Source organism: Andrena cerasifolii, chromosome 4, assembly GCF_050908995.1.
Source record: "Andrena cerasifolii isolate SP2316 chromosome 4, iyAndCera1_principal, whole genome shotgun sequence".
NCBI lineage: Eukaryota > Metazoa > Arthropoda > Insecta > Hymenoptera > Andrenidae > Andrena > Andrena cerasifolii.
Genome location: NC_135121.1, coordinates 6,162,427 through 6,176,961, shown reverse-complemented (window position 1 = coordinate 6,176,961; position 14,535 = coordinate 6,162,427). Strand labels below are relative to the sequence as shown.

Here is a 14,535-nt window from a genome sequence, read left to right as displayed (position 1 = left end):
GTTGTGTATTCCTCATAATTTGCACTCATAATTAAGTTTACATAAATCACTGAAGAGAAAGGTTTTGAATGATGTCATCATATTTGAAATAAGAAAACAATCCAATTTCATATTAGCTGTATTATAAACGATTTTACAAGAATAGATACGTTTGAAGGATGCAGTATGCAAAAATAGGGATACATCTTAAATATATGATCAATCTTGATCGAACAATTTGTACGATGGTGTTATTACAAACATACGCAAATTTTATTATTACTTAATAGAAATGAAAGACTTATTTCGCAAATTTAAGTACAATTTTTCAGTTCTCACGATCATGCTGATTATAACTAGTTTGCACAGCCGCTATCGCACCTTTTCGAGCTTCTGCCCAGTTTTCAATTTTCTACACTTTCTACCTCTTGAACTATAACTACAGATAAGACATATTACACTTTTCTCATAGAAAAATATATTCCTCCAGAGCTTTTTCCGAATGGAAAATATCTGGGAATTCTGTTGGTTGTCCTGGAAGCATTATAACAGTTAGGTTTCTTTCTTAACTGTATTAAGTAACATCTTCCTTAAATTTAAACAATAAAGGTATCGTTGAACATATCATAAAGGATTAAACGTTTTTGTTGATACCATGAACACTTAGGATAAAATTTGTTTCACTAATCGATCAACTACGAGGAAAACATATCAGTTTCCATTTCCGTGTGTAAGAGCTGACAACGATGGGATTCCACGAATCCCATCAGCAACGCGGCAACGTCGCGAGGCGTACGCCGCGACAACCCTGAAGACCGCCTGGTAACGGAATTCCGGGAGAGACGGCACGACTCGTCACTCGTCGCCTGGCTGCTGTGGTGTGACCAGCAGAACGGTTTATTCTTTTCAAATATACGTATATACATATATATATTTGAAAAGAAAGAACCGTTACATCCATGCCAAAAGTGTAGTCATGTAGTGACCAGTAGAAACAACATTCTACACGTGCAAGTCGTAATAGATGCCCTCTTTGTTTAACAATTTTAAATTTGTACAATATTAAATCACTAATATACTCTAAAAATGAAACATTGTGGTAATTAAATAATTAGGGCCTCTTCGAGCAATGCCATTTCACTATTCTGAAATGAATATTTCCACAAATAATATTTACTCCGCTCCAATGCGGCGCTTATACCTTCGAATATGTGTCATGTAAAAAATGATTGTGCTATAAACGATACCCAAAAACAGGTAATCCGAAGAGTATTTACTCTTCTTCGAAAACCAGTTAAAGAATAAACCAGAAGAATTGAGCAAAAAGTTTCTTCTAACTGTACAAAGATAACAAGCGTTTGTCACTCTCAGCCACCTTAAAATATAATTCTTTTTCTCAAACACACGCAGTTTATAAGAACATCTGCCCAATTTATTCGCGGTTCTGGTATTTGAAAAGTTAAACCAATACCGTTTTTGAATCTTGCATCCCCCCCAAGGATCCTCCCAAATTCATCCCCTAAAACGATTAAAGATAGAAATGTTACATATCATCGCTTAAAAAAATATTAACACCGACAAGTTCGTTTATCTATTTAAATTTCGTGGCCGCCTTTCATTAAGATGCCTCTTGATTAGTATAGAAGCAAGAGGGTAAGATAAATAAATCACGTGGCCACAATAGTAAACGGATGAATAAACGTGATGGTAACGGGGATACGATAACAAAATAAAAGGGACGAGGCAATACCCCATGAAAACAAATGTGTAGACTTTCGCAATGATCCTGGAGAGTATCTGAAGTTCGAAACGAGCTTGTATTAAGTTCCGCAATTTTTTGTGTCGCTCAAGCATTTCAATTATCTGAAAAAGGAGAATAAGTCGATTTCTTTGACATCGTTGCTAATTGCTTTGGCGAAATAGACTATGCATTTGCAGAACAAAGAAACTCATTATTAATATGATTTAGGGAGTAACAGTTGATGTGTCCACTGATTTAAATAATTATTCGATTAGTTGATTACTTATTCAAAATGAATGCGCACAAAGCCGCGTATTCACCTGTGCTTTCGCCCCGAATGTGCACTTGGCGCGCACCGATTTTTTGCTCGTTCGGGCCGATCCGCTTGCTGACGGTCCATCAAAACGTGCATTAGGGTCCGAACAATACCATGAAATGGACGCCGCAAATTTCACTCAACCCCGAACGCGCGCTCAGCTTCGGGGCGAATGCATAGGTGAATACGCGGCTTAATATGTTTGGTAAAGAGCTGACAAGGGAAGATCCCGAATCCGAAAATTCAAAAAATTCTGAAACTTTGTGAATATGTAGGGGATTTCCTCCTGATTAAAACACAATTTTTGTTTGCTGCCCAAATTCACCCGAAGAGAGTGAAATTTACCCCTAAAAAATCGGCTATTTTTCGATTTTGTGTTATAACTCGCGAACTGTAAGAGGTAGAAAAAAAGTTTCAAGACAAAAGTTACTTTCTTTAATTAGATCTGTCATTGGTAAAAAAATTATTTTACAGTTCACGAGTTATAACACAAAATCAGAAAATATCCGGATTTTCAGGGGTCAATTACACCCCCCTGAAAGTGAATTTGGGCAGCAAACAAAAATTGTGCTGTAATCGGGAGTTTCAAAAAAAGTTTCAGAATTTTTTGAATTTAAGGGTTCGGGATCTTCCCTTGTGAGCTAATAGTCAGTCTATTGGTTCCATTACTTACCTCATTAAATTTTCGATTAGTTTATTCGTTAATATTTTGACACAATGTGAGATGAATGTACAAATAAAGTAAAACTTACATCTTTCTCAGCGTACATGATGATAAACTCGAGGAAGAAGCATACGTAATATCCCGAATGGAATCCATGCCACACTGCTAGGAAAAGCAATGTCCCGAACTGGCTATAGATTTTTGATCCCAAAAATCTTAATCTTTTGTAAATGTTTTCAGCACACCACTGATTGGTATTTATGTTAAATGACAGAATGTAATCATTAAATTGACTCGCCGCTTCAAATGTTAACAGCTGTACGTTCTCACAACCATCCCAAAGGGACCGACCTTTCTCATCTTTACCAGTGTAACTCAAACCGAAACTCGTGCAGACCTAAAATAAAATCGCCTGCTATGTTATCAAATAAAGAATCCAGACATCAATTACAAATACAGAACAATATTAGAGTCGAGTAAAATTTTAAAACTTAATTACCTAATTAAATCGAAAAAATATGTACAGCATTATTTATTTAACATTGCGATCTTAAACAACTCGTAAAATACAGTAAGAAACAAAATTCTGTTTCTGGTATACCGTATTGGCGCGACGCAAGTTTTATTTTGTTTAAATAAAACAAAATAAATTGTTTGTTTGCGTTATTTAAAACGTGGACCTGAAGGACAGTGCATAAGCTAGGCTTATGGACGCGGGGGTTGGAGTGAATGACCTCTTCCAGCTGCTTTTTTTTTGGGGGGGGGGCGACTACTGGTGGCGCCATCTGTGCCATACCGTGGAAATTTTTTCTGGCAAAACATTTTAAATTTGATTATTCGTGCGTTGAATGCCGTGGAAGTCACTGGTGACAGGCAGTGTTCTTCAAAATGCAGAACATTTCGGGGTCGATTACCACCCAAATACTAATAATTTATTTACTTTTCAATACTAATTTTTAACCTTCAAAAACAATACTTTTACTATTTTACTAGAAAAGTTAATATTACTTACGTAATTTCGAAAGTATCCCAAATAATAAGACAATTATATAAATACACTATATACACGCATGCGAGTTACTTTGCATTGCTTTTACACTATTTCGCACCGTTTTCAACCGTTTTGCACAATGGCGTCACAAGGATATACCAATAAAGGACCCTATTTCTAAAACTTATACTCGGCTGTAGAGGGCACCACCAATCGTCCCTCGCATCACAGCTCCTTCCGTCTTTCGCTGTAACCCCCCGGAACTAGGCAATGTCCTTCAGTTCCATGATTTAAAACCATCAAATCAAGTGAACCACATTGTAGAATATTCTCTTCTTACCCCTTCAGTCAGAAGCCAGCAACAAATGTATTTGTAAAGATTTACATGACCCCAGAAGCCAATCACAACAAGACGCATTAAGAGAGTCTGTTTCTGGAAATCTAAACTGAACAGATATTGGTCTGTGAAGTAGTGAGTTCCTAGTTTAAAGAATAGCATATATAGAAATCCAAGACACATTCGAGAGATACCAGGAACGAGGCAATCTGGCAATTCAACGTTGCCCGCACCTCTCTCAGACTTCTGAAAATGTGAAAGAAAGATTAATCATATTTCTCGTCGGATTACATTTCAACCGCACAGAGCATCGTTGATGCGGTACTGCAGAGATGGGCAACATTTTTATTTAACTAAAAGTTTCGAATAACGAATAAGAGTTAAAAAAAAAAATATTTGTCATGTGTCGAATAATCTAAAGTTAAAGTAATTTTATATAAATAATTTTTTATTTAATTAATGACCAATAGGGCGAAGCGATACTATATAGGCGAAATTTAAATTTGAATTTTCAGTTGGCCTGGGTGCGGGATAGTTGTCCTTTGATTAACCAAACACAACTGTAACAATTTTTTGGAAAAATATTCATGTGTTCCTTTTTCTCCTAAAAATGATTATAGGTAGGATTATATGATTATATGATCATTTTTAGGAGAAAAAGGAACCTGAGACATGAATATTTTTCCAAAAATTTTTTACAGTTGTGTTTGCTTAATCAAAAGACAACTATCCCGCACCCAGGCCAACTGAAAGTTCAAATTTAAACTTTCCGCTCCGCCCTAACGTCCAACTCCGTGCAGTAGTAGTCACTTTTACCAATATTCAATCAACTCCAGACTAAAAGTTACGTCTCGTATTTGTAGATTTACTTTTTACCATTTTCTTAAATCACTCTATTAATACGTTAATACAACTTACGTCATTCATAAGCTGTCCATTTATGTAGTCTAAGTACCTTTTCATACTAAACTGTGGGCCAACAAGAAATGATCCTGGAAAATACATAAATGCCGCAATCTCCAAAAATGTTGGTTTCTGTTTCAAGGCCAGTTGCTTCTGCGTTGCGGACAATTGTGCCTGGAACAACAGTGTCGCTACTCAATTCCCTCCCTTTTCTATTCATCTTTTTTAGGTATTAGTGGTACCTCGGTTTATATTCTATTTCATAAGTATTATACAGGCTGTCTCTAGAAAAATGGCACACCAAATAATTGGCAAACAATATGAAATACCAGAAAATGCAAGAAGACTTTTCTTCATCACTTTTTATGTGAAATCTGATAGTAAAAAAAATCCCCTTCTAACTCCATGAAGGTCATCTGAGGGTCACTTTACATTTTTAAATAAAGTGTTAGTCCTCTTTTAGTGCAATGAGAATATTAAAAATGAAATAATGAAATAAATCGAGTACATCCATTTGCGCCAACTCGTTCCAAGCCACATAAATAATGATGAACGGAACTCTTCTCAGATTTTCTTGTATCCCCTACCGTTTAGAGATACCCTGTATATTTCGCTTTGCGGCCTTTTGCTCGTGTATGTGTTGAATTAGTAGTTACTTTCATATATAATACTCCTTTTACTTCACATACTTCACTCTTCTTGCCATCCAATACATTGAACGCGAGGCCAATTAATCGCATAGTTAGCACACATTGCGGCATAGTCCATTTTATATCGTAATCCGTCGTACCTGTCGTGTAATATCCTGCCAGCAATAAAAACAAGCATTAGTACGCAATTAAATATATCTTTGTCGTTATTCACTTCTATTACACTTTACATAAAATCTGCACACGCATCACAGAATTGTAGGGCTCCCGCTCGCTCTATCTGTATTACCACACATAAACGTTGTAATAGCATCGTTTCTGCGTAATGATTGGGTATATACTCAATATAAGTGAACCGCAAACACGCTCCAGCGCTTAAGGGGACTAGGCAGTCAGAAACAGAATTTTTTGTTATATTTTTCGAAAGTACCACCCTTCCCGAGTAAAATACCGTTTGGTTTATGTTCAAATTCGCAAAATTACGGATTTTACAGCCGAAAAGGTCCAGCGCGGCATAAACCGTTTCTGCGGTGACTAATTCCTCTTTCGAAACTTTAAACGCGTTTATCTCGGAATCATATTTCCTCTTAGTTTTGCAGTGGTTGCGAAAAAAGGGAGGTACAAGTCGATTTAAAAAAAAAATCAGCATATGTGAAACTAGAGCTGGGACTATTTGAATAATTTAATATTCGAATATTTTACAAGTATTCGAATGCTACGAACAAACTTCGAATATTTGAGTATTCGAATAGTATGGCCTGAAGTGGGTCAAAATTAGCTTACAAGATTTCACCCTGATAAATGAACCTAAAGAACTTGATTTATAAGTCACACCACTATTCGAATACATCAGTATTCGAATACTTAAATATTCGAATAGTATTCGAATAAATGCTTAAATATTCGAATAGTATTCGAATAAATACTTAAATATTCGAATAGTATTCGAATACTTGGATATTTGAATACTTAAATATTCGATTACTTGGATATTCGAATACTTAAATATTCGATTACTTGGATATTCGAATACATCAATTTTCGAATACCTAAATATTCGAATAGTATTCGAATAAATACTTAAATATTGGAATAGTATTCGAATACTTGGATATTCGAATACTTAAATATTCGATTACTTGGATACTCGAATACTTAAATATTCGATTACTTGGATACTCGAATACTTAAATATTCGAATAGTATTCGAATACTTAAATATTCGAATAGTATTCGAATACTTGGATATTCGAATTATATTCGCCAAATAATTGAGCAACTGAAGTATTCGAATATTCGAATACCGAAAAATTCGACAAATAGTCCCAGTCCTATGTGAAGCATGTCTATTTACGACCTGTACCTATGCGTAAGTCTGTGAAAACTTCTGTTTTGACAAAAAAAAATAATAAAGTGGCTCTTTTCCCTGGCGAAAATCGCGTTTCTTTAAAAATTTTCCGTTTTACAGCCGCCATTTTTATAATTTTGATTTTTTTCTTTTTCAATAGGTTCAGGGCAGAATGGGGGTCAGGCCAAAGTATCAATTTCTAAAGGTATTTCACAATTCAATTTCTTACGGCCAGTATCACTGCAAAATTACAGCGGCTCCAGAAAAAAACGCCTACATATCAGACGACTGTAGCGCTGTCATACTTATGTATATATTATTCAAATAATTTTTTTACTGTTTATAGTATTAGTTCTTAGGCCCACCGTTTAGCCGTTTAAAATCGAGAGACTTTCGGATATCTATGCATAACTTCCGAAAAACAATAGTTTTTTAACTGAAACTTTTTTTATAAGTAGTTCATAATACTATGTAAAGATAGTTTAAAAAAACGGGAATTCTTCATCAAGCCGTTGACTTGTAAAAAAATCCACAAAATGTACACATTTTCCGAGGGTTCAAACGGGTATATACCCCCTTAAGCGAAAACTAAAGAGATGGCAGCTTTAATATCATCCACAATGTACAGTATACACTCATCCCTCGATTTACGCACACTTTTTATATGTGGTTCTTTTTTTTTACGCGATAAATAATCCCTCCGTTTACGCGGCACTTTGCGTAAACGATCCCAGTTTTACGCGATCTCATTTCACGCGGTCGGAAAATAAGTATAGCTTCCTATCCGAACCCTCAATGTCGCAGGGCGAAATCAAATTTTGAAAAGGAATAATCCAAAAAGAGACCCTTTGATAATGAAACTGAAGTAGAAGTGCCAAATATTTCCAGTGATGAGGATGATAACTTCGAACCAATTAAAAAGAAAATGTTGACTCCTTCGGAGTACAGTACATGCAGCAATGATAAATAAATTTATTTTTCTGAACTTTCATTATTAATTGTTCTTCGCAAATATGTGAACAACGAATGTGCCTCCTTTTGTAAAATAAAATCGTAAAAAAAAATTACGTGAAACGAGTTCACCGCGTAAATCGGGCGACGAGTGTGTTACAATCTGCGTTACAAATTTGCTCATACCGTACAGAAGATAGGACATAGTGAAGATAAAAGTGGCAGCAACCGACAAAGCTGTACCGCCAAGAAGCCTCAAGATCAAATACGTGATACATAGTGTTGCTGTTGAGTGTAGCGTATTGAGTCCTGTAAATATTATTAATATTATTTACGTGATTAGATTAACAAATTCTAATTGTAAATTAATCAAGATTTTTTTATAAAAAAATAATTCCCGAAACGATGTATTAATTTCTTTATTTCGATTGAAATCGCGAATCAAATAAAAGAATTAATTTACTCGATAGATCCATCGTACTATGTGATCCCGTGTACAAATATTAAGTCGGAAGTCGTAACATATCAAATGGATAATACCATTTGCAAAAAATATTGTAGATTTTACAAAATCTGAAAACGCATTTACTGCTACCTCTAATTGTAAGTTTGCAAATGTTTTATCCCTTAAGAAGTTTTCCAATTGTCGAATCAATTGGAATGTAATGGACGGCGTAAAACTTCGTATTTTTCATGTATTATCCATACATCTTTTTTAATATTATTCGCGGAACATGTATTTACCATTATCGAATTTATTTTCAATTTCTGAAAGAATACTTCCAATTGCTCAAAGTAGGATAAAAAAATAAAGGAAACAAATAAAGAATTGAATAATTCAAATAATAAAATTTAGAAACCCAATGACGGGTATTACGTTCCTTAACTGCCGCAGAATGGCCAAGTTTGCCGTCATACAGAAGAATGACCTTTTCATTGCACCGTTGTGAAGACAATACTGAAGAACTTTCATTACTATTTCAAGCAAAAGATACGCGAAAAAAGAGCATAGATCGACATTCAATTTTATGTAAACTGCAGGCAAACAATATAGTTCTTGATATGATCTGGATTAGGGCTGGGACTATTCGAATAATTTAATATTCGAATACTCAAATATTCGAATAGTATTCGGATTCTTTAATATTCGAATAGTATTCGGATACTTAAATATTCGAATAGTATTCGAATAAATACTTAAATATTCGAATAGTATTCGAATAAATACTTAAATATTCGAATAGTATTCGAATAAATACTTAAATATTCGAATAGTATTCGAATAAATACTTAAATATTCGAATAGTATTCGAATAAATACTTAAATATTCGAATAGTATTCGAATAAATACTTAAATATTCGAATAGTATTCGAATAAATACTTAAATATTCGAATAGTATTCGAATAAATACTTAAATATTCGAATAGTATTCGAATAAATACTTAAATATTCGAATAGTATTCGAATAAATACTTAAATATTCGAATAGTATTCGAATACTTGGATATTCGAATACTTAAATATTCGAATAGTATTCGAATACTTGGATATTCGAATAGTATTCGAATACTTGGATATTCGAATAGTATTCGAATACTTGGATATTCGAATACTTAAATATTCGATTACTTGGATACTCGAATTATATTCGCCAAATAATTGAGCAACTGAAGTATTCGCATATTCGAGTACCAAAAAAATTCGACAAATAGTCCCAGCCCTAATCTAGATAAAGAATCTAAAGCGTTGAAGTGGACATTTCATATGTTACGACCTAATATTATTCTTTCTAAATATGTCGGTACATTATTTTCTATGAAATAGCGCGCTGTTGCTTTAACAATGCCGTAAATGAAATACGAAACTTACGAAAGCTATTCGGAAAGTAACCAATTCTGAACACGAAATAATTACCGTAATTCCAATAGCAGATTAAAAGGCCGCAGGTTGTGAAAAATAAATGCTGACGAACTGGACTTTTTCCATATAGTGTATATCTGTGAAGAAGGGCGATGGGTAATCCTGAAAGTTCAATTATATTTATGTTAGCTATATATTTCATCAAAGCGTGTTACATACATGTAAATAGCAGTGAAAAACGTTTCACGCGGAGATAGTCTCTTATCAGAGACTTCGTTTCATATTTATGCACTTTGTACGATAAGCATTCAGGTTACTTAACTTCTTTACTATCTCTTTACTTTGGCATTGATGCTTTTTGTGCCTTGAAATGCTTTATCACAACAACGAATAATGGAACTTCAAAAACATTAAGAATAAAATTTATGACGATTAATATTTACAGACGAAATTTGCAAACGAATACAAATAGGTTTGCATGTGTATGTAACGTAAGTTGGTGATACACAAACGCAAACGTCATCTAAAAAAACAAATAAAGCCTGGGTCATAGGTGGATAAGAATTGAAGACCTAATCGTCATCATTATTAAAATGCTTATCATCTCCACCACGCTCCCAACAAAGCGAAAGCCAGAACAAAGACAATTCTGTTACTGATATCATTATTATTTCTTACAATCGTGAATGTTATAACTAACCCACAAAAAAGTTGTAATATAATCATCACAGGGTGAGGGAAAGAATGAAAATGAGAGAGAAAATAAATAAATGTGCAATATTTGTATTCGTATAATAATTTGTGTTATTTATCATCTATGTTATTTATATCTTTAGTTAGTTATTTTGGAAAATGTTACGCTTATTCGTACAGCTCTACAACGAACCAACGTTTATAAATATTTATTCAACATTTCCGTTTCGGTAATTACTACAATTTGTTCAACGATTTAAATGGCATGCCAATATGCATTCCCATTACCATTGCCAACATTATTATTCTACGATTTACAAGGAGGGATTAAAGTTTCCTGTACGCATGTGCAATGGTTAACCTTTCCCCAAACATTTCAAAGCCATAACTACAAGTTCTGTTCACGGCTTTGAAATTTTTGAATTAGGCGAACCTTAAGAGCGGAAGATACGAGAACAATAGGTATGTAGGTAACGAATGCGTCGAAAAGAACACTGATTATGCAATCGATGATTAAGCAAAGCAAATGGATCGAGGTTATAGGTTAATGTATACAGAACATTAATTCTTTTAATACAATGCAAGTTGTGGGAATGATGAGGCGAAGAAATGAACGATGCCTTTTAAAATATTTTAATTACCAAGTAAAATGGATATAATAAGTCGAAGTGCATCCTCGCGAGTGTTTACTAGTTCCGACAAATTCGATAATATGTTGAACATTGTTGATCCTTTTTGAATTTCGTCCCCTATTCTGATAATTTCGCTCGTTGAATCAACCTTATAACGTTGCCATTGAATTTCCTTTCTGTGGAATAAGTTTTATGACAGATATTTGAGTATGTTTGGCGTCATACCGTCGTCCGTCATCGCCGAGGTTATCGGAGATGCTACTGAAGGAGCCATGAGAAACGAAATGAGAATTTTGCGTAACGATGTGGAATGGTGGAATGTGTTCCGAAACGCACTCAAATTAAAGTCGATAGAAACAAGAACACACGTATCTTAAAACAATTGTAAGGGAATAATCGTACTTTGTCATAATATATATTCACCCTTAAGGCTGATTCAGACACGTTCCAGTAATTTAGTCGAGTGGCGAGTAATTTAGTAATTTATAATTATTTTTCTCAACTACTGGACTACTTTTACTAATTGCAGAGACAATTACTATTTAGATAGGACTATGGTTCGTTGGGCAATATAAGTGAATAAGCTTGAAACGCCATCCTGTTTGAATACAAGAGAAAACACTAAATAAAAAAAATAATAATAATTATTTAGCTTGCTGCTTTTAAATTCGGAAGATTCGAAGCGATCGAAATTTCAGTGCGTTTAAGAACACTTGAACCAATTCAAACGTGCAAAGATATGCCACGGACACTGCGAGCGTAATTTCTATTTACTTGAACATCAGGGCCGGCCTACACTATAAATGAGCCCCGGTGCAACAGATATTTTGGAGCCCCAAACAATCTCGCAACGGTAAAAAAGGATAATGATAACACTATTAAAGAAAATAAAATAAAAAATGGAATAAACAAATAAATTTAAAATATTTAAATATATAACTTTCGACTGGGCATGTCATTAATAATATTAAAATATTATATTATTAAATTAGAAATTATATTCTAATATCTTTTTTGACAATCCTCGGCTACCAGTTTTACAACCACAACTGTGGTGTGCTCGTAGTATTGCCAGTTCTGTGTTTAGAGCGTGAAATTCAAGTTGGTTTAAAAAATTAAATTAATTTTAATGAAATAAGTTTTCGTTCTCATTTTTTTTTATTTTCCCTTTTCTTCATTTGTCCTTTTTTAGGGGCCCCTATACTGCCCAGGTGCCACACACCCGCTGCACCTCTCTGTGGCCGGCCCTGTAGAAAGTAAATTATAATACAAACGGAAATACAATTTCATAGCTTTCTACTCCTACTTTTTAGAACGAAATATAACGAAAGTTGCTACAGATTGAGGTCATTGTCGTCTTTTCGGTTTTTCTGCGTGAAATCGCTGCTTCGCATTGACAGTGACTTACCTCAAAGAATTAAAATTATACAGGAAAAGCAGTTTAAAATTCGCAATTGTTTAATATTTGAATATTGATCATATAGTTTGTTTAAATTGACTCTACTTTTGCATCTACCCAGATTAAGGATCATAGATAGCATATTCGCCAAGGAATTGAACACTACAACAAATGAACCCTAGCCAACCCTATAGTTTGCACCCTCTTTTGAGTAGTGCCGTTGTTCGAAAAAATGTATTGTGCTCGGATAGAAAGAAGTCGGTCGAGAAACTTTGGGGTCCAAATAGTATATCCCTATTGGCTGGCGCGACAACGTCGACGAATACAAAGTAAGCAAACGGGACACGGGCGGCAGGAGCCAATGCGAGCGAAGGACCCCTCTTGCCTCTGTGACATTTCAACCGACTTCTTTCCATCCAGGCACAGTAATTCTAACTTTTCACGTGTTAACCCATGTTGAAATAATATATATAAAACACAATTTATTTGCAACAGAATATAGAATTTGCAATGAAAATAATAGAACATTTCACAAGTTACAATATTATTGTAAACAATGAATGTATGCAAATAAAATTAATACTTATGCCACTATTCGAGAAAACAGCATAGCCTTCCACTTACAGCTGCAGGAAACAACTGCAAATGAGTTAGTGTTGAAACTATCTGGCCAACTTGATAGCGACACATCTGCTCCCTAGTGTGAGACTAATGAAGCTAGAAATGTGCAGTTGTACATACATGGTAAAAACAATTTGAAAATATTAAAACGGACTTAAAAAAAAATAAAAATGCCCTGAAAAGTAGAAAATAAGTTTTTTCTTATTTAATTTATTACTCTCACTTTTTTATGTGCGCAGAGTTTAATGTGTGAGAGTCATAGATGAAATGAAAAAAATTATTTTTTACTTTTCAGCTCATTTTTATTTTTTTGAAGTCGGTTTTAATTTTTTTTTACATTCTTCAATGTGGGCAGGCCTACAAAAGGAGCTGCTTGTAGAACAAAGAACTGTTTGAAGATTCCAATAATAATAATGAAACAGATTTCTTATTTTTGGTGCAACTTAAACACTACTTAGCCGATTTTAAGCATTCTTTCTCCATGACATAAGTTGATTGAAGCTAAACTAAATGCAATAAATTTCACGAAAATCGGTCCACTACAAACAGAATACATTAAGTCGGTTAAAAACACTACCTATGGAGTTTATTTGTGCCAAAAAAGAATATCAAATTTGACATTTCTTGAGTTATGCCTTCATTAATGCCAAGCAGCGATATTGAATTGGTATTGTTTTTACGTCAATTAATGTTTTTAGATACTTCAAAATTCATGTTTTAAAATGTTCAAGTCTACACGATGCCCACTTTATTACTCCGCACCCGACATTTATTACTCCGATCCCAAAAAAATTGATAGTTTTGACTATTTTTCACAATATTGAGGAAACGGTGCGTTTGCGACATATGGTCCCCCTTTAGACTTTTTCTCCTTTCAGTGAGCAGAATATGTTGTTGTATAAAAAATTAACATCAATTTTCAATGTTATAAACAATATTACTGCATTTTTTTTACAAATCTGCACTGATCCAAAGGTGCAGATTCACCCCTGAAAGGAGTAACCAGCACTTTTTTAACACCCTGTGCATATGATTTCATAAGAACTTAGCGTTAAACGGGTTTGGAGTAGGGCTGGGACTATTTGTCGATTTTTTCAGTATTCGAATATTCGAATATATCAGTTGCTCAATTATTTGACGAATATAATTCGAATATAATTCGAATATCCAAGTATTCGAATATCCACGTATTCGAATATCCAAGTATTCGAATATCCAAGTATTCGAATATCCAAGTATTCGAATATCCAAGTATTCGAATATCCAAGTATTCGAATATCCAAGTATTCGAATATCCAAGTATTCGAATATCCAAGTATTCGAATATCCAAGTATTCGAATATCCAAGTATTCGAATATCCAAGTATTCGAATATCCAAGTATTCGAATATCCAAGTATTCAAATACTATTCGAATATCCAAGTATTCAAATACTATTCGAATATTT

General features: G+C 34.0%; 1 protein-coding gene and 1 long non-coding RNA gene across 3 annotated transcripts in view; one reads left to right on the top strand and one right to left on the bottom strand.

Moving 5' to 3' along the window:
- The window catches only part of LOC143367769 (uncharacterized), a 231,249-nt gene that overhangs the window by 23,605 nt on the left and 193,109 nt on the right, over positions 1–14,535 (top strand). The window lies entirely within an intron of this gene.
- Positions 101–13,172, bottom strand: Nes (lysophosphatidylcholine acyltransferase 3 protein nessy). Of its 2 annotated transcripts, none has more exons than XM_076809840.1 (9): positions 13,081–13,172; positions 11,078–11,244; positions 9,798–9,905; positions 8,067–8,189; positions 5,621–5,736; positions 4,947–5,105; positions 4,032–4,274; positions 2,789–3,097; positions 101–1,842 (listed from the first exon to the last, which is right to left on the bottom strand). In XM_076809840.1, exons 1-9 carry the CDS (start codon positions 13,155–13,157, stop codon positions 1,567–1,569), a joined length of 1,578 nt encoding a protein of 525 aa, XP_076665955.1. In that variant the 5' UTR covers positions 13,158–13,172; the 3' UTR covers positions 101–1,566. The 2 variants fall into 2 exon arrangements, with proteins under 2 accessions (XP_076665955.1, XP_076665956.1); XM_076809841.1 differs by having other exon boundaries at positions 13,051–13,109.